Source organism: Rhopalosiphum maidis, chromosome 1 (assembly GCF_003676215.2).
Source record: "Rhopalosiphum maidis isolate BTI-1 chromosome 1, ASM367621v3, whole genome shotgun sequence".
NCBI lineage: Eukaryota > Metazoa > Arthropoda > Insecta > Hemiptera > Aphididae > Rhopalosiphum > Rhopalosiphum maidis.
The window spans coordinates 80654000-80677223 of NC_040877.1; the positions used below are offsets into that span (position 1 = coordinate 80654000).

At 26.7% G+C, this 23224-nt stretch overlaps 1 protein-coding gene across 1 annotated transcript; it reads right to left on the minus strand.

The window, feature by feature from the left end:
- Window positions 1-1085: 1085 nt before the first annotated feature.
- LOC113556326 (organic solute transporter alpha-like protein) lies at window positions 1086-22557 on the minus strand. Its single transcript, XM_026961197.2, has 7 exons — window positions 22269-22557; window positions 14353-14639; window positions 6818-6969; window positions 5585-5823; window positions 4139-4235; window positions 2738-2990; window positions 1086-1814 (listed from the first exon to the last, which is right to left on the minus strand). Exons 2-7 carry the CDS (start codon window positions 14633-14635, stop codon window positions 1618-1620), a joined length of 1221 nt encoding a protein of 406 aa, XP_026816998.1. The 5' UTR covers window positions 14636-14639; window positions 22269-22557; the 3' UTR covers window positions 1086-1617.
- Between the last annotated feature and the right edge of the window lie 667 nt (window positions 22558-23224).

Below are 23224 nucleotides of genomic sequence, written 5' to 3' on the forward strand. Positions count from 1 at the left end.
ATAATAATGACATGTATAAACAAAATCAATTTAAAAAATAAAAACAAATAATGAACAATGGGTTGACCGTTTACAACGTCAATTTTTTATGCGACGTTTAATTTTATTTATAAACATATTGATTTTAGACACTTTTGCTAAAAGTGGATGGGTAGGTTTTTGTTATAAGGAAATATTTTTAAAATACAACCAAAGGAAAAATAATTTTGATCGCTTTACCAATTACACTTGCAACTATATATAATAGTAATATTATAATGTGGAGGAGACCATAACAATAACATAAATAATCACCATTGATACTTTTACTTTATGTCTATATAACAATAAAGTACAAGCAACTTGATCAATTATTTTGTCCCTTTTTAAAAAAACATGTCAATGTATACCTAGGTACTCCTTGAATAATAAATTTATTATGATTTTATGTATTTTAGTTTCGGTAATCCACACTCGCGGCTTAATTGAGTGCCTCGATGAAAGAGTTAATGTTTATAAAAATTAAAATTGAATAAATAAATCAGTACAATCAGTGGCGTGCTCAGCTTTTTTAAAAGGGGGGATATTAATTTTTGACTTGCCACAGACCTTAAATTTTTTTTCGTGTAAATAATATATCATTACAAAAAAATCTAAAGGAGGGGATATGACACCCTGATCAGTGAAAGCACGCCACTGAGTACAATATGTATACTTTCTATTTAGGTGTAGTATGGAAGCATTTTTCTTTATCACTAATGTGCTTGCGATCGTCGGAAACGAAAATCGGTTGCCACTTGAGGTTGTACCACAAAATACTTACATATTTCCCTAGATATTTGCGCCTACTGCGGACCTGCAGTGGTTGATTCTCTATTATCAGCCCGCCGCCTAGAAGTGTCCTACCCCTGGTTGTACTCTTATACAATATAATATACAAACCAGAGTATACGAATATTAAATAAGAGGTATCATGTTTGGTACATAAACAGGTGCCTTTAATACCAAAATCAAAAAAAAAATTGAAAGGATATTTTTAAAGCTTATTTATAATATGTATAGATAATATAGGTATAATAGGTCGGTAATAATAAATACATAGTATAAAATGTTTCGTAAAAATATATTTTAAAAAAAATGAACAGTAGGTATAAAAACACTTTTAGTCGTCAGGTACAGAGTATATATAATGTAACTTTGTGTACTCTAGCTTTTCGACAGTAACGCGAAAATCGGAACCACTCGTACACTAATACACTACTAATATACTAAAAAATTAGTATACTGAATAGGTTAGGTGCCTATGTAAAGCAATTATAAGTTAACGTAATATACTATTATATAAGCATTGGCGTGCGCATAGGGATGCATGTTATGCGTTTGCATATATATATAGTAGTATAGTACCCAGGTACCCTGTAGTCGGCTGGGGCCCGACTATTATTTTTTAATAAATATTTTTAAGGCAGCATAGGCGTGGGGTATTCATACTTTTGGTGAGCATAATAGCATTTTATCAGAGCATATACTACTAAAATAAACTCTTCGCACGCCTATGCATGTGATATATGTACGCGTGTGTTATCGTCGTCAAAAAGTAATGAGTCCTTATGATAGCCACCGCTTCGAATAATGACTTTAAGCGTTCATGTCGAAACACTGATTATACGTGCCGGTTATGATATTGTTGTTTTCCTGATTGCTGGGCATATCTACACAACATGTGATCTTCGGGGGGTCGACGAAACACTGATCCGGCAATGGCTTTTTGTAGAGCTTCCTGGCCAACGCAGCCAACACCAACATTTCCCATAACATGGTTGAGTTGTATATCACTGTGGACACAAGTAATGATGTATTATTAAGTCAAGTCGTGGTAAATGTTTGCTGTGTGTTTTTGGGCGAAAAATTATATTTTTATCATAGGTACCATTTGCACCTATAGATAAAAAATAATAACTTATGATTTTTACTTTTTCTTAATTGCATCATGGTTACAGCATCGTCTGTAACAATATACCTATATAATAATATGTAGTTAAAGGCGTGACGATCGACGAACACGGATGAGTGAATTGATATAATACGACTTTTACTTTTTCAAATTAATAAAATTCCATGTTCTGAAAACTACGTTTATTATGTATAAAATATTGAATCAATAGTTTTTTTTATTAACTTAGGTATTAGGTAAGCATTAAGCCAATAAGAGAGTTAAGTGGCATAGGTATATTTATATATACTTTACAGCGAAATGTTGCAAAAAGTTGCTAATTTGCTATAGCTGTATAGTACTTTGGATCGTCGAAACTGAGTAAACAGTAAATATGCTTATAATGCATATGCATCAAATATAACTACATGTATAAGAAATAATTTTAATTAAATAACAATCAATACTAAAGCATAGAAATAGGTATTAAGAAAAATTTCCACAGACATTCTCTCGTTTGTTGTATATACTTTGCCAACGAGAAAACATATCAATTCTGCACTTGTCCGCGTGACACCCTGCCACCAGGATTCCGCACTATGGCATGATGGCGTGTCGCGAAAGAATGCGCCTAACCGATTTTCTCGGGCTACGGCTTGTTCTCACGCAGGATAAAATATAGATGGGATCCCTCGCGTAGAGCAAAATAAAAACAAATCAAAATATGTCATAATAGTATCAACGTAACATTGATTAGATTAGATAGCTTAAATATTGTAAATAAGTATTCTCTTAATGATATTATATAATATGCGGAGTACATACGATTCGCATAGACGGTGGGTGAAATTGGAGGCTTGCAGGGTAACCACCCTGCCCACACTATCCCTCTAAACGCCAGTCCTTGTAACTTAGCTAATACTAGCACCAGTTGGAGTACCACAAATTTCCCTTGGATGCCATGGTCCTTGAGTATCTCTCCGAGCACTCGCATGGTCATCGAGATACCCCACATGCCGCATATGATGGATATCACGATGAGCGGTTGCAGGTACATATAGTTTACTTGGTACAAGCTCTGTTAATCGGTGAACATAATATATTAAATATTTTATATATTATAACATAAAACAATACGCGTACGTATGTGGCTATGGTTTGTGACGTATAATAAATATTGATATATATATAATATATACACATGTGCTAGCATATAGACGGAGCTAGACTTCAGTTTTAAGATATGCTCTTGACTTTAATATTAAATGTATAAACCATACTACCATAGGGATCGATTTATATAGACTATAGAGAGATGTATTCAATTTTTTTTTAGAAGATCAGTTTGATTGTTGGGATTAATAAATAGAGATATTTCACAATTTTTTTTTTCAAATTCACTAAGATATTCAATTTATCAATCATCTGCAACGACTTTGTCTAAATTAACCATCAAGTGAAACGGCTAATGAACTAAATGGTTTGATACTTTTACCGTGTTAAAATAACAGTACCTAATTCAAATATACTGACAAAGTGACAAATAAAGAAAATGTTTATTTTATTCAAAACACATTTTAAACGATGATATATTATAGGTATAATGTATCTATTATAAAAAAATTATAATTATAAATTTAATATTTAAAATGGTTTGCCTACTTCATCATTTGAACTGAGATGGGATTCCACTTAACTTTCAATACATCTATAGTTCTAATTATATGACACATTGACATTATAAATCTAAACATTCTACTAGGTAATTAATAAATAAGTAATAATTGTATCATTTTACTATTTGATAAAAAAAAATAGCTATAGGTTATATCAAAATGTGTTTAATAACCTAACGATATTGTACCTACGTGTATAGTGTATACTTTTATAGATATTAATTTAATTAAATATAATAATTATATAAATGTTGTATACTTCGTGAAATCTATATTTTCATGAAAAGTTGTCGATTTTATGAAGTGGCTAAAACATATTATATTATATTATATTATATTACGAAAACAATAATTTCCCCGATTAGGTTAGGGATATTGGGTATAGATTTTCAGTGTAGTGCCAAAGCACATATTATTTATTATATACATTATACTCAGCACATCTCGTAGCTCTACTTATGTATAATATATATAGTTCTAACAAATAATATGGTCATGCATTGTATTAATATTTAATACAGGTATAAAATTGAGATATTGGGTATATTACCTCTTCTTCGGCCCACATGACGAGCAGCACCATGTATACGAAACCCTGGACGACAGGCAATTGTAGTACCAACATTCTCAAGTGCCTCAGATGTTTCCTACAGAATAGATGTATGAATAAAAATACATGACGACGCATAAACATATTATTTATTGGCATTTGCGAATATATATTTAGGAAGTCGAGATAAATATAACGATAAATTTTTTGCAGCAGTATCTATTATATGTATGGTTCATAACGGCATATTTTTAGTCATTTCTCATTTATATACCAAAACATTTACAAACATTTTAGTATAGGCAGTATAGCACTGTGCAAATACGTAGAGGCTTTGTCTATTTTATTTAAATAAAAATTATTATGTATATTTATTATTTATTAAGAATTATTGGATACAATCAAACTGATTACTGACATATTGTAGTCTTAAACCATAATTCGTAATAACTGATTAATTATATTGCCATTAGCCCATAATTCCAGTGGTGGCGTTAGGATTTATAATGTGCTTGTAGCACGTGTAAAATAAATAACGGTAGGATCAATTGTGGACAAATAATTTATTTTGCTGTAGGGCCAATCTGGAGAATCTAAAACAAGAAGTGGAGATATAGCTTTTATACTACTCTTTATTATTACACTCCAACCGTTCTTTTACCCCATATAGCATATTGTATTATTGTATATTTGTATACAAAAAAATAATATATTTTAGTTCATTTTATTTCTTACTCACTTCTTATTCACTCATTATTTCGTCAATTATTGAATTTTTTAAATATTTCAAATCGTGTTTTTCTCAAACTGTATGAAATTTTTATTTTTTTCACAGTTTTATAATAGTGAAACCACTATCAACTTTCGATTTTCAAATGGCAACCTATACATTTAAGATGTACTAAATTAATAGGGCTGTTTCTTTTATTAATTTTAACATTCAAATTATTGTTATAATTAATATAATTATATAATTATTATACCTAGATTAATGGTTACTTTTAAATACTTGTACTAGATCAGGGGTTGGCAATAGGCAGCTCGCGGGCCATATCCGGCCCGCAGAAGGGAAATAACTGGACTGCCAAAATTTTTCTTAATTTTCCGTTTGTTTAAGCAGTGGTGGTTTTGGTTGTATTTTTTTAGTGAGGCAACTTATATACCACTCCCTCTCCCTTTATAACAAAAATTAAACTAATATTGAATTCGATTTCATTAGGCGCTGAGACAATAATAACGGTTTATGATTATCTGTGTTGCTGAACGTGCTGCAGTCACGGCTACGGGCCGAGTCGGGCAATCTATTTTTATGATTTATTTGAAAATTACGATAACGTCCATCGTATACCGCTATTTATTAGCTCAAGAAAACAAGGCTATGCTTATATGTTTTAAACTTAGGAGTAATAATTTTTACAAGCTATAAAATTAACACGATAATCGTACTTGGTGAGTGTAAATTTAGGCAAAAAAAAACAGCATGGCCAACAGCAACAGGGTGGTACTTGCATATCCAATGATTGTGGTTTTACGGAAGCGATGAGATTGGCTTCGCCACCGCAGTACGCCATGAACAGACAGAATAGCTGATACATTGAAGCCATGAACATGCCTTGAGTCATAGCTTCGGCGAGCAGATGAGCTCTAGGCACCAGGATTGCGCAATAAGTGACCACTGCAACGACCTGTTAGACAAAAAGATGCATATAATACATATATATAATTGCAATGTCGTAATTGCATAACATATGACTATATATGAGTGAGATACGTATCTACCTATACGGCTATTATAGGTATATCATTTATTATATTATGGCGTTTGATTTATAAAAATTGCATCTCTAGTTGGTTTAATTTACAGAACCAATAACTTGAACTGTGTCTAAAAACTCATTTATAGTGTTACCTACTTAAATAACTACTATCAGTACTATCCTCTATTTAGGGATATAGATTATGTTTAAAACATGTGTGATGGATGATGAATTGTATGTCACATTGACAATTGACATTGGCTATCATCATGATACTAATACTTATAAATAGTTATAATTAATAATATTATCAGTTAAAATGTTCGAAATGAGATTAAAAAAAAACGATAAAAAATTGGCAATATTCAGCATAAATTAATCCTTTGACAATTGTTTACATGATAATATTATATACGACTGGTCGAATCTATTTAGTATTTACATTTAAATAGACAAAACAGTCCGTATATCAATATTTGTTATCCCTTTATAAATATTTAAAATATTTTTGTTTTCTTTGAAATAGTTATTAGTTATTACAGCATCATTATTTATTATTTTTTATCACCATATTGTGTATATAAACAATTATATAGAAAACTAAGTAAATATGACAATTGAAAGTTAATAATAATCAAACGTAATATTTCTATAATAGAAAAAATCAAGCGTGTTGAACTTTTAATAGAAAGTATTATATAGGTATATCGTATAAATAAAAAATTTAAAATAGTTACTCCCGGGATGAGACAGATCGTGCTAAAGTTAAAACTATTAATGACTTCATAATGGATCAAAATTGAATTCAAATAATCAATAATAACAAATCGTTCCAGTATGATTATTATTATTGATCTCTGATTGCAGTGGCATTGGTGTATTACATAGCAAATGTTTAAATGTATGAGCGACTGCGACTTACCGGGTATACGCTAAGTATAAATGCCGAGTGAGTTTTGACCATGGGTGGAGCGTTTTTAATGATACACCTCAGAGTATCCACATACAAATAGAGGATCATGACCACGATCGCTGCACCAACCGTGAATATCGTCACTCCCGTTAAGTTTATAGCTGCAGTGAAAAAAAATAATTAGGTATACATTATATAATATAATAATTAAGTAAATTTTCATCATCAATAAGTTATTTGTATGTTTCTATATAACAATATCTTTGTTCTTTGTAAATATATAAAAGATTATAGGCACCAAGATTCAAATAATAAACAACTATAACATTAAGTTTCCTAAAGTCAACTGTTCCTTAAACTAGGTGTTTTATTTAAAACACGTATATAATGTAATAATAATATTATATAATGAGTAATGATGTTGTACGTTATGGACCGATGGTTATACTCTTAATTCAAGATGTAAAGCTTCAGATTACACATTGGGAATGGACCATGAACAAATTAAAAAAAATCATTATGGCGTATATTTTGTAATGAATTTCAGAGTTGTGACCCTGATCAGGACAAACGGAATGCGGAAGTCGAAAGATGTACGTTTTTTTTTTTGTTAGCTTATTACCAAGAAAACGCTCCAATTTAAATAAGAAAAATGAAGCAACTATACAAAACCACAATAACATAAGACATAATAATATAATTATTATATATATAATTATCATTAGGTTTATCTTCAAGTTTGTTTTAAAAATTTTATATATTTTATAAACAGACCATACGTATGATATACACATTATAGTATAATGATTGGATTGAGTTGTAGGTATTGCGAAATGCTAATTATATAATAACAAGTTTTTCTCTGTTTTATAAACACGTTATACATTTTAAATTTTAATGATCCAAAATCGTCAATTGAAAATTAAATTTATATGAATAGGTATATTGTATTACACTATTTAAGATTTTTTTAACCGTGCATTATTGCCTATGTTGGTTTCAAAATTTCAATTAAATAGAAAGTATAATTATATTTATGCGTATGTCGTACATAGTCCGTATATTTATCAACTAACAGCTAATCTAGTTATAAATTGCAAACACATCTGTAAATAATATTATAAGTAGGACGTCACGCGTCAATAGTAGTTTCAATTTTGTTTAAAAATTGACGACTGCAGATTGCTAAGTACATTGTGTAAAGAGTAAAATCCTGAGCACACTTTAATTTAATCTTAAATATATTACTTGGGTATCTGTTGGATTGGCCAAATAATGATATTGGTTCACAAAAAAATATAGCATTATCCTTTCTGTGCTGAAAGCAAATGGAAACTTCTGCACAGTATTAACAATTTTTTAATACTGAACTTTATTTCTAAAGCGTAAGTTAACAGCCTCATAACTCTAAGTCAAAGTAAGATTACAAATAATCTAGGTATTGTAAGATTGCAAGTTGCAAAATAACACACATTTTATTATTATTATTTTTTTTTAATAATAATTTTAAAATAATAATAATAACAATACACACTGTAATTATATCAATTTATATGTATTATATATATATATATACATATATACAATGTACATGCATTTAAAAAACTCTTTAAGTCGAAAGAATTGTATTTTAAATTTTAACTTATCGAGGTTCCACCGTATAGAAAGTCATAATATTGTACATACCTAGATAAATAATTTACTTTATACATGGCTGGTTACAAACTTCTATATTATAGAAATCAAATATTCATTTACTTGATCAAATTATAAAAAGCAGGTAGTGATACAATCACAAATGTAACCAGCTCCTGGGGAGCCAACTTATAAGTATCAATATCAAATTTAAATTCTTTTTGGCTTTCTGAGCGCATACACATTGTGCTCAAAAACTATGGATTATAGTTTTTTGGGTCAAGACATCTAATAGGTAAATACGTGTATAACTTTTTGGGGGGAGGAGTGTGTCATAACTCATAATAGTGAAATAATTTTATAAATTAGTACCTATAAAATGCTCTTTATTAACTTATTGTTAGGTTTTTATTAACTTATTGAAATCAAATTAAACTATTACAGAATCACAAATGTCAAATTATATTACATTACTGATAAATTTAAAATTTGACGTTTTCAAATTTTTTTTTTTTTTGGTTAGGGGAAACCCCCTAACATCACGCTCATGAATACGTCATTATATATAATGGATACTATACATTGCATAGCCATCCAGGCGTGCTCACAGGGACAAAGTTGAATATTTATAAATTAACAGAATAAATATAGATAATAGGTATTAGGTACATCTAATGATTATAATATAAAAAAAAAACTACAAAATATGACTCAAATATAACTAATTAACTTACATAATATTTTTATTATACGTATATATAATACATTACTATACTTTTTTTACTTAATACTTTCTAAAATATACAATACATGATGTGTTCTTTCAGTATATTCAACTTAATTTTTATCGAACAAATAATTATTATATAATATACATACTACCTGATTACATATTAACCATATATCATATTTTTTCATTACTGTAATAAAATAAATTATATTTTTAATATTTTTTATTGACAAAGTGACAATATGTTAAATACGTATATACTTTCATACTATAATAATGCTACAACACCTATAGCTACTATAAGTACAAGCGAAATATTTATACTGATATATGAAATATACTGTTAAAACAATATACATACAAGATTATCTATTTTATTTATTGTGAGACTCTAACTCTAATAATGCATAGATTTAAAATTTTAAGCATAGAGGAATACAGAAAATAAATAAGACAGTTTAAAATTAATTTAATATGATTGACTTAATGTTTATAACTGAATTCTAACCAGATCTTGGCATTTGGCGTATTTTTCTATACGACCATTATACATACTAATATGTAAAATAATAATAGAATTTAATAAATATTAATTGCATGTCATTTCTTTTACATAAAAAGGGCTTGAGAAAACACAGTTTAGGATCTATGATCATTAATATAACAAATCAATTTCCTTGGTTTGACTTCTGTAAGATTAAACGAGTGGTGCAAGATAAGATCGCCATATCGAAATAATATATCAAAACCCAAATAATAAGATAACATCATCGTATAAACTAGCTAGATTTGTAGTGGAAAAGTATGTATGTAATACGAACTCAATAAAAAATATAAAAATATACACATTTAAAAAACAATTTATTATTATTTTTGTTATATATATTCATCGTTACATAGATTGTTATTCGTTCGAATATTTTAGTTTTCCGGATGCTTTATTGCTTTCTATAAAATAAATAGTTCAAGGCGAGAGTCTGATATTCTGCTCTTTAATAGGTATAAATGACGCAATATGGTAGATGTGGTAGTAAATATTATACCTACTGGAGTGAGAACAAATTAACAAAAACAGAAACAAAACGTTTTAGAAAAAGATAGAGAGAAAAATAGATATCACAGAGAAAGTAGTCTGTCCACTACAACGCCACCGTGTTGACCATTCCTCTTGGCGCATTTCGATGCATGTGTTTATGGTATAAGTGGGCAATATATAATGATATAATATGAATACACAGTGTAAATACTTGTTTTGTCGTGTACACTTTGAGGTAATAGGTACTTTATTATGCTCCATCAGATTGCGTAATTAATAATAAATATAATCAATAAAAATGATGATGTTTACACTTTAGGTACCATATTATTATTTTTTTCGTATATATAACATATATATATAGGTATATTAAATATTATATTATATGACAAACAAACCTAGCTGAAACGTAAAAACTATGTGTATATCAATAGACACACGGAGGAAAAACAGCCTTATCCATGACAACCTTGAAATGTTCAAGATTCCGTGTCCAAACCGCAAACCGTGCAAGGGTTATAAGAATTTACGCGATCTTCGAGAAAAAAATATAATCTTACGTATAACTCTGTATGTATATGTATATTTACTCGCATTAGTTATGCAACAAATTTCTTTTTTTCACCCACAGTTTTATATGTTTATTAAAAAAACCTTTATACATACGAATCACAATAACAAAGCATTATTTTTGGCATTCCATCAAGGTCCAATGATAATAATATTATAAGAGTTGTACACGAATATTCTCACTATCTTCATGTGCATATGGTCACTATATTTGGTTTTTAAGCATAAACACGATGGCTATTAATTCTATAGATGATGTATTACTGTGAAACACAACAGACAACTATATTGAATTTATTGTGGATATTTACAGTGCTAGACTTGGAAAAAAAGTAGTATAGGTATTCTATAGAATTTTAATATAATTCATATAACCATGGGGATTCACTCTATGAAGAAGTACGCTATTGTATTCAAAAAAATAGTTCAGGTAATCAGTCTTCCAAGTCAAGCACTGGGTGTCTACAGTACATATATCCATAAATTATATATGTGAATGAAACTTAAAAATATATCACATATATAAATATTTAAATTTTATAAATATATTTAAATAAAAACAAAGTCGTTACCAACAGTGGTAAATAAACTACTCAGACAATTTAAAACAATTTTTTTCTGATAAATATATTTTAAATGCCCCGAAATTACACATAATAACAAATATTCTAGTATATAATTTAACAAAATATCTTGGAATAATACTGGAAAAAAAGTTAACTAGGAACTTCGAACATAAAAAAAGTAATTAAATTCAAACTGTACATTTTTCATAATCTTCTAAAATTCAAATTAAATCTCAGAATCAAACTGAACAGACCAGTTTGGTTATGTAGTATTCAAATTTGACGTTCGTAGCCAAACCATCTAACATCCACCCAATTCATGTTTTCTAAAATATATCTCTACATAATATATATTATTACTGGTGCTCCATAATATTTAACTAACATAACTACATAACATTACATAAAAATACACAAAATAAGACTGTTCATACTTCATATACTTGTATAACTTTATCATAGACGTTTTGATTCGAAATTAATATCTAAAACTAACTCTTAAATAACAAATATGTTTTCTTTTTACTTCTGATAAGTTGTATATCGCAGAAATAAAAATAAATTAGTTATTATAACTTATAATTCTCCTCGTATAACCAATGGGTTTTGTGGATACCAGTTGTCCACTTCATGCCATCTACACTTCTTACAATTTATAATTACACTTTAATTATTAATTGATTTAACTATTGTACAGATTAATTTAGCTTATTACTAGGGCCTGGAAGTTCATACACTAAAAACTATCAAAATATGCGCTAAATATGTATTTTTTTTACATTAAGTTTTTTTCGGTTTTGGTAAAAATAATAATTAAAAAATAGGTGAAAAATAGTATGCACAATTTTAATATGATATTTTATATTTCCTTCAAGAATTAAAATTTACAATTAGGGATTTTGAATATTTTGATAGGTTTTCAAATACAAATGAGTGACAATGATCAGCCCGACCAAGCAACGACCTTTAATTTTAATCAGGTTTTTATTTTATATTGGCAACGTTTTTATAAGGACATATTTTTCAATAATTAGTTTTTTAAATATAGTCAAAATTCAACATTATCATGAAATATTAATAAAAAAAAAATAATAATAACAATAATATGCAATAGAATGCAGTAAAATGCAATTTTATTTTAAAGTATGCATATATTTTTAAAAAACCTCAAAATATGCGAAAATATGTACATTCAAATTTCATTTTTGAAATCGTTGGATTGTGATTCAAATTTTTATCTCATCCAACAACTTTTTGTTCACTCAGTAAAAGCATGCAAATACATGAACTTCCGGACCTTACATATTACATTTAAAAATAAATAAACGACAAAAGACTAATTTTAATAATAACAATTCGGTATCTATTATAGTATTATTAATTGTATAATAGTTATAACCAGGGTTGGGAGTTTATAGCACATGAAATTGCATAAATATGTGCTATAAATTCTATAATATTACCTTAAATGTTGCTAAATATGCGCTAAAAATATGCAAAAAAAGAGATTTATTATTTATAATTTGTTAATCACTTATAAATTATTATAGGTAGTTACTTAAGTAATATTATATTATACCTATATATTATCGGATTATCACCGTATTGTACGGCGTTGCTTGAGTCGTATCAGCGTAAACGGTTTATTTTTACTTAATCTATAGATTTACAATTTACTTGACAATTTAACTGACAAAAATTTAAAATATATTTAACAAAGTATAATTTCATAAAATATGACCAATTTTGATTCAAAAACAAGTAAAAATGCAAAACATCTCAAAATGTACAAAAAAGCACTAAAATTCGCAAAATATGCAAAATAAAATTTTTAATTTAAGTTCTCTGTGTCACAAAACACATTTTTAGCTTACTTTGATATTTCTTAAGAATCACATAAAAAATATGCAAATGCTATAAAATCCCAACCCTGGTTATAACAGTAAAATAATGGGAGTAAATATCTTTGCTGGATATAGTGTTTTATTATTTAAAAATATCGATACAAATCACATAATTATTTAGATTGAATAATTGGAACCGATAAATAGCTCAATGCACCAACAATTGCGATATGATGAATACAAGTATTTTTCATTTAATTATGTTTAATATAGTTATTTATTATATAACTATAATTTAAACAAAAATTATAAGTGTACGATTTCAGTTAAATAATGTCAACACACTCAGTATTTATATTAGAATTTTAAATATTGTATATACCCACACGCAAAAATATAACATACATAATTATAATATTGAACCTGTTTAAAAATAAAGCTATATTAAATACCTGTATAAAATATAGACAAAAATATATGATGATACTAGAATTAAGTAAAAACATGTCTTTAAAGTAGTTTGTACGATAAATGATTAATTACTGTTCTCGTCAAAATTGTGCTCGGTATAAACCTCAAAAATAGTTAAAAATGTATGATCAATAATTATTATTTATTGTAATAAGTTTAAACAACCACTCAATCTCACATTGCTTACATCTTTCATGAACAATTTATATGGTTTAGAAAATTAATGTTGAATTTAGTGAACCATCAATATATATATATATTATGTATATTTCAATTTAATATTTTCAAATTAGAAATTGGCTGTCTTTTTCTGAAAAGATTTGTAAATTTTTAATTACTAATTTGTAAAACTAATATATATGTATATATAAATCGATGATTGCCAATGTATAATCTTAAACATATGTGCTGCAGGATGTTTGTTGTAAAACTTTTAGGCATGCGTAGACTCTACAATATTGTAGACTCCACAGAATGGAAAATAAAATGGCCAAATGTTTTATCACCTGTGATGATATTTTTTAACCAGGGAGATAGACTGAGTATGGACAGTAGTAAAGAGCACAAGCGGATTACCACACCACAAGTGACAACTACTAATTATTAAACTCTCGATTTGTGTACCTATATGGCATATGTCTCTTATATAATTTAATTAAATTCGCTAAAATATACTATTATATTATATTCACCGGTAAAGTATTCGTCGACAGATGGTATGCCGCTGGATGGATGGCACAGGGCCACGGAAACGTTTCTGACCGCGTAATCGATGATTGCTGGGGTAGTTGGCGTCGATTGTTTGCTGATTGCAAATGGGAAGTCGACGGACAACAAGTGTCCGGGGGACGCTGGCGAAACAGTCGCAAGTTCCGCTACAGCATCCCGCTGAACCATAGTGGTCAGATCCGCGTAGTATTCCGTATCTTCGGACACATTGTACATGACCAATGCTTCAGTACCAATAGTCGTCATAATGCTATAATATAGTAATAATTATTATTTTTGTTTTACCACATCGGGAAAGACTGGTGACGGTTTTTTGTAATACCTACGCATTTTGTACACCATCGATAAAGGTATGTATAAATAATAAATTATCGCGCAAAATTATACGCCAAGAGAAGTTTAAACGTAACTGATAACTGTAAAGCCAAAATTTCAACTCCCATATATTGCCTACTCTAATGGCGTGAAATATTTTATATTGGTAAATGCTAAAATAAAACTTCTAGTTAAATTTAAAAAAAAATGTTATTTTATTGATGAAAATTACCATTTAAAATTTATTTATAAAATAAAGATGTATTAATAATGAAAATTATCCGATATGCTATGATGCAATATTGGAATTATATGTTTTTAAAAACATTGATAAGTGCACAACACAATGCTTTAAACAGTCATATAAAAACTTGGATATTCCATTCTATACCGCAACCGGTTATTATTTTTAATAATGGTACCTAAGTCTTAGATATATTAGCCGGACACTAAAATAAAAGCGCTTTTGTAAAAAAAACTGCCAATTAAAAAATAAAAAATAAATTATTTCTTTCAGATTTGTTTTAAAATCTGATAATTTTTTTAAATTCTATACTCATACAAGAATTAATAAATAGTAGTCATTATAAGCCACATTGTCAGTTAAATATTAAATAAATGTTGCAATTTTTATTTCTTCCTTTTTGGTAGAACATAATATATTATTTGGTAGACTTTTAGATTTTGCCTATTTGTATTTATCGTCGTCGACAATTTTCACTTCCCGGATAAAAAGTAATATTCAAAAATAGACAATAGTTGATATTCCGTCTGATATGATGAAACGATAGATAGTACTATTTTATCATGGATATAATAGTATATAGTTCTCTTTCTTCCGTTTATGTTAAAATAAAATATTTTTCATTATAAACGGTACAAATGACCATTTAATACAATTTTAAGTTGACAACATTATGAGTCTTTTACATACGTGTCCTCTTTTTGTGGCACTGAACACTGATGATGAGTTACCGTATTCTTCAGTTTTATTTTAAACAATAAACATAATATAGGAAAATTATACAAAATAATAGGTACCAAGTATCGATTAACGATGTTACCACGTCAACGTTGGCTTAAATGGAAGAGGTAGGTATACAGATATAATCATATTAATGTTAAATTACATAACCATTCATTTTAATATATTACAAATTATACATTTAGCTTTAGGAACGCATAATGTAGTCTGAATGTTAATACTTATAAGATACGTCTTATAATTTGTAACCTCAAAGTAATTTTTTTTTTTATTATCTATTACGAAGGTATGAATAAAATTATTATTATAACTTGCCAATTTGGTACATCAATCGCATATGAATTCGATCGTAATTTATAACTTTCACGCTCGTGACGCTCGTATATCTTATTTTTAATCTTTATTCCTTTCTATGGATGTACCTATAGTTAATAGGTACTCATAAGTCATAATTTATATTTAAAGTAATATCACACCAAGCATAATACATAAATATATAACATATGTAAGTAGACTTAAACCGAAAATGATATAGTAGTAATGTATTACGGTACAGATAAAAATATTAAATGATTGCGAAGTAAGAATGTAATTAAATTGTATGTTTATCCTATTGTTTATATAAACCACCATTACCATATACCTAAATGGCATCTATTCAATATTATTACGTTACGTCATTTATATATACTGAAATTATACAAAGATAATTATGAAAAATCTATCATATTATAGGCATATAGAGCACTACCACCACTACCCCGTTACAAATTAATAATACGATATACACCTCATTAGTCTTAAAAGAGAATTAAAACGCAAATTTGAAATTAAATATAAACCATAAATTATAGTACACAATAAAATATTTATATATTTTATTAACATTATGATGAATAAATAATAATAATCAATCATTAAATATTACAAACATCAAACTTTTAAAATTAAGATCATTATGTTATTATGTTATGATGATTATAACGAATACGGAATAACATTAATACACTAAAATTAAATTGTGTAATAATTAGAAGAAACCACCGATAATTGTATTTAATAATAATTACTGATAGCACGGAATCTACTACTTATTGATATTTCAATAATAATAAATTAATATATATTAAAAATGAACACACCTAGCTATTACATGAACTTTTAACTTAACAATCATTTTGTTACGCGATTATCGAGATGTAACAATATTAACTATAGTAAAAGGATATGTATAATAATATATTCCGATATTCGTGTTAATAGACTTTAAGGAAATACTTAGAAAGAATTGTTATAAATATTAATAATATAATTGTAATATATTTACAAAATTTAATTGACCTAATTATTTTATTGCGATAAGTACCTAGGTTCTAATGAATCAAATACTGATAAAATAATAAAGAAAAAACAAATTACGTAGGGAGGTATTTATAAATATAATATAATATTCGTGTTATAATTTATAATATTTTATACATTTAAAGATTTTATTAACTGCGGAAAAAAATATTTTTCAAGAATTAAAATATTGATCAGTACACTTATACTTAGATTGTAGAGAACTAGAGATGAATAGATGAATGGACGAGTAAAACACCAAATAGATACAATGTACCTAATTGGTAAAGCATCTGTCGATTCTGTCGTATATATGTAAATTAAATATACTATAAATTAATAAATTATAATATATTAATTATATAAATAGAAAATAATGGTAAACAAAAAAATATCATAATTATTTATTTTGTCTTTATTTTTTAATCAAAATTATCTACCTATAGCTATAATACCAACAAATAACTAAATTAATTGTTTTTTATATTTATTGAATATACATAACTGTAATACCATTAGTATGTATTGTATTTATTGGTACTAAAGCTAAAATATAGATTAATGATTATTAATGTGAATTATTGTATACTACTATAATATCAGTGTGTAAACAAAGAAATACACGAGTATTAAAAAGTACACTAAAATAGTAAAATGTATCAATACATTGTACAATTGTAGTCTATTCTTAATTTTCTTTAAAATTAAACTTAAATAATGATTTTACTTTTAATAATTTATATTTTATATAAATCTAATTTTATGTTTAAATTAACTTTTTATGAAAGTAAATTTATTCATTAAATCCGGTTTCAATAAAAACATTGATTTAGCTTATTACCAATACACTGATATTACATATTATACTATACTTGAAAATAAATTTTATATTGTTATGAATTTATGTTAATTTAATATTTAAATATAAATTTTATAATGTGATTATCTAATTAAGTAGTTAAAACTTTTAGATAGCTTGACATATTTTATACGATGTAATTTATATTATAACTGACTATAGTAAAAAACTCTTGACTGAGAATTGAGAAGTGAGAATTGGATCTTACAAGATACGCCACTTGCCTAAAATAAATTCTGTATTTTTTACTCATGATAAATAAAATATTTGGTAATAAACAGCAGCACATAATGTTAATAATTTAACGTAAAGCTATGTCAGATACCACCTATGTAACCATCTTACAGTATATTGTTCTGGTAGAGTGAAAATACATAAACATTAAAAAGTATACAATAAAATAATATTCTGCAATAAACGTGCGTTCATTAACAATATAATATCTAAATACACTAGACTGTAGGTAGGTGTTTTTATATTATTTTAGTATAATTAATGACTTGCAAACGGATTTTGCAACAATAATTGTTAAGGTCCAATAATAATAGGAGTGTCTGGCAAAATATTCTTATATAAAAATCTAAAATATTTTTATGCCTATAAACACCTGCTACTCTATTATAAATTTGAATTTCGCAAATCTTTCTAATGTTTCTCGATTTTTGTGCATAGGTAATTTAGATTCATGGATACAAATATCGAAGACCATTGAGTTGTCTCCCGAAAAATATATATTTAAATTGGCCCCTTTAAAATCATAAAATATTATAATTTAAAAATGAGTTTTCATATTATACGCGCGGGTTTAGTTTTATAACTTTTATTGGTAAAATATAATTTTTAGGATAAATAATATTAAAAAATTAGACATTGGTGCAATTTCAAAGTTTCAATACATAAAAATATTAGCCGATAAATATAAGCCGCGAAGAATTATTTAATATACTATTTTTATTTAAATTATTAATTGTTATTTCTATATATGAGTGATTCTTTTATCATTAAACACTTATTATTTTAAAAAGTGTTGACTTTTTTCAAAATTTTTAGTTTCATACGTTTCTAAAACAATATAACATTTTCATATTTTTCAGATTTATATTCTTCATATTTAAAAATGAAATCACTATCATCTTTTAATTTTCAAATTGTAACCTATATTTAAAATGTCATAAAATAGAAGGACTAGGCAATTTTTTTTATGAATTTTAACATTAAAATTATTATTTTCCGTTAAACCGTTAGTGAGTCATAGATGATCAAAGTTGGGTGGTTTAAGGTTTCTAAATGTTCGTCCTATTGATTACTACGACTGTGATGCGTTGAAAAAAAATGAAAAAAAGTCAATACTTAAAAAAATAATGAGTGTTCAATGAAAATAGAATCATCCTGTATATAAGCCTTTAAAAATATATTTACATGATAAAATAATAACATTACTTGAATAGAAGGTAGTTATAGAAGAGAAAAAAATTAGGTAGAAATATTGTTTATACATTTAAATATAATAACTATGCTTTCAGCTTAGTAATATTGTCTATATTTTAATTTTTGCGTTAATTGTTTAGTTATTATTTATTCACTACTTTTATGAGATTTTTTGCTATTTTTATATATAATTTTGTGTGGAAAAAAATATATATTTTGTTAAAAAAATATAACTATATAAATTATACAATCGTGATATTTAAAATCATTTGTTAAAATTAAAAATCATACAAATACGTATTATTCGGTTATCTCGAACGTAACTGACGTCAACTACTCTAAGTAAAAAGTTTAACTTTAAACAATTAATAACATTTTGATAACCAATATAGTTTTGCAAAAAAAGGTAAGGGACTAATTCTATAATATATTTTTGGAAATCAATTCAAAAGTACTTTTTACGAATAAAATATTGACCTGTACCTATTTGAGAGCCAATTCAATTGTTCTGCAAATATCTACTATAGTTTATAATATTATGTATTTTTTATTCTTAATAAAAGGAAAAACTAATAATAATAATAATTTAATTAGTTTTTTTCAATAATATTTTGATTTTGGTTAAAGGTTAATTGTATAATTTATTTATAATTTATATTTTCCGAGTATCCTGAGATACATTATAGTTGTGTGGTCTGCACTGACTACATTGTCGAGAGGTGCAAATTTTTATCACCCCGAAAATTAAAAGTTATTTTAGCTACATAATATTAATATTATAGCTATATTTCAAAGTTATAAATTAAAATAATTGAGCATTGGTGATATATTAAATATTTGTTTTTATATATAAGTTAATGACACCTATTATAATCTCCAATAATAAAAACAGTGAAAAATCAAATTATTATTATTCCCCACTAAAATTCAATACGGATATACAAGAACTTTTTATGTCTGATATATAAATTCATAATAAATGTTCGCTTTTTATCTTTGGAAAACCTGACACAAAAGATTTACAAAAAATAAATAAGTTAAAAAAAATTCATCTTTTTTCAAATTTCCACAAAAAACACTCATAGCTAATTTAGTATTTATAGTGTACCTTCCTAAAGTATTTTTCAAGTATCCTATATTATGAAATAGCACCACCGTGACTAGTGGTGAAACAACGTGTCGAATTTCCATCACGGATATCATACGTTATAAGTAATAATAATAATAAAAAAAAAAAACAGTAACGGTAATACTTTTTCTTTTTATCGTTATTTTATTATTGTTGTTTTCAAATACAAAATACCTACACCGAGGTTAACGTTTTACTATTAATAAATTACTTAAATATTATAACCTTTTATAAGAATTGTATTACAGAGAACGGTGATGACCAAAGCTGTGAATTTAATGCACTTAAAAACTATTAATTATGCATGCATATATGCACTAAAAACTGACAAAAATGTTTTCGAAGAATAATACAGCATAATATTAAGCATATATTTAATATGCTCTCATTTTTCAAAAAATATGCAAAAAAAACTATTAAAATTTAACTTTTATTTTTATTTTTTATTAATTTTAGTTTAAATATTAGTAATATATATATACACATATATTACGAATTGGTATGCTTGCATGAGTATATGACTTATTGGGTTTAACTAGTCCTGATCTTCGTCGTATAGAAGATCTATAAAAAAAAAGCTTAGAATAAAATATATTTTATAACTTTAAAGAAGTTATTACATTGTACAATCAACAATTTTTGTCATCCGTTATGTACGAATTGATATCAGTAAATTAATTTAATTTCGACTTCAAGAGTTCAATAGTCAATAATACACGTTTTAAATAACCGATTAAAAATATAACAGTACGAAAAAAAGCATTTATACAAGAAAATCGTTAGAACATGCATTTATATGCCCTAATCCAAAAAATGTGTAAAAATATGCAAAATTAGATTTGGTATTTGAACTATAAGTAAGTCAAAACAAATTTTGGCCAAATCCATTTTATTATACGGTGTAGCAAATAAAAAAACACGCAAATGCATTAAATTCACAGCCTTGATGATAATCATCCCTAGTAAAATATTGATTGCAATATTTATTTATTTATTTTTAAATATAAATGGACGTAAGTGCTTAACAATATTTTGCATGTATACAAGGTTATAATAATATAATGGTATCATAGTAAATGACAAATTACAAACTAAAATATATTTTCATAAATAATAAGATACATTGTACATTTATAAGTTAGAAATATAGACAAGAACGAAAAAGGTAAATAATACAAATATGTTTAACCTGCGGGCTATTAACAATAATGGAAAATAGCACCATAATACCTACTACACCAATATGTCCATAGATATTTGTAAATTAGTAGTACATACCTATTGTTTAACAGATCATTATGGTCGATTTCAAAATGTGAAATTTACAATTTTTCAAAACGAATAAAAAAATAACCACAAACCAACGGCGCGTGTCAAAAACCACGCACAATTAAAAAAAGTTCGATGTTTTTAGAAGGAACCAATATCCAGTATAATAAAACCTATCCTAACGTGTACACAAATATACCTATGTGTAGAAATGTATGGAAAATATTACAGAATCGAAAATAACAGATTCTATTAACTGTTATGTTAGATTCTTTGAAAACTGCAGTACACAAATTACATAGGCGCCAGCTCATTTCAAAAAATTAAAGGATGCTCGGAAAAATAATAAGTAAAAAAGTATAAGTGTCGTATTTTTAAAATAGAAAACAACTATTTCAATAGATGATCGATCCCCGGAAGTAGGAACATTTATAAACTCTAGAGCTTTTGCTGAATCATTTACACACAGTACACTATATATACAAATATAATACACATTACATAGGATTCCTATAAATAGTTTTTGAATTTTTAAAAACTAACGACGACTTACCAGAGAAGTATGCAAGTCTTGATTCGCTGAAGTCTATGTACACGGCAACAACACCGTGTAAAAATACTCCGTGTAATTGAATATAGCTGACGGTCCTGGCACTCAGTATTAATATTAAATTTTACGACATTCCGCTTTAAAAGCGTGTAAAAATCATTTTTTCAAAAATGTTTACTACCGCCGTAGTTGCATATTTATACCGACTTGCCGTTCTCGTAGCCGACGATTGCGGAGTCCGTCATCTCGCGTCGAGTACCGTGTCACTACTACGACGAGTACGATGCCGTGCAACACGTTTGCGGGCTATGCCTAATGCTATAGTTACAGTGTTTGTAGGCGGTGTCCAGTCAATTGCCATAGTTTTTTCTTCTTTCCCCGAGTAGAAAGCAAACATATCGGTGGTTGGTAGTGGGGTGGTGCAGTATATTTGCGATAATTTATAATACAAATATAGGTATTATATATGTATTATAACTTATTGGCTATATTATATAATATATAATATATAATATAGCCAAAAAGTGATTATATCAGTTACTGCGGATACTCAATATATTATTTTATTTAAATACTTAAATAGTCATTATATTATATAATAAGTGATTTTGGTGAAATTATATATTTATGAAATGAAGGGGTGCTAAAATTATATGGGTACCTAAGAACAAAATAAAAATGATATATTAATTGATTATGTGTGTGAAATGGGATAAAATTGTTTTTTTTTTTTTAAAGAATCATTTAACATTATCTAGATAATACCTCAAAGAAGGTGATGATTACCATTACTTCTTAAAAATGTTGTTTTATTTTTATAATATTATTTAGTTATTTATGAAAATTATTAATAGGGTACATATAGGGTACATAATAATTACAAAATAATAGTTTTGTTGTTCGTCAAAATTTGTTACTCTTAATTAAATTAATAAGATATACATAATTAAGTTTAAATA

Excerpts from the sequence above, each read along its gene's own strand:
- LOC113556326 (XM_026961197.2), bottom strand. The coding sequence starts at position 14,635 with ATGACGACTATTGGTACTGAAGCATTGGTCATGTACAATGTGTCCGAA. Across the intron at positions 6,970-14,352 it reads TGTCGACGAATACTTTACCG|CTATAAACTTAACGGGAGTG; the intron begins GTGAATATAATA and ends TTTTCACTGCAG. Across the intron at positions 4,236-5,584 it reads CCTAAATTTACACTCACCAA|GAAACATCTGAGGCACTTGA; the intron begins GTACGATTATCG and ends TCTATTCTGTAG.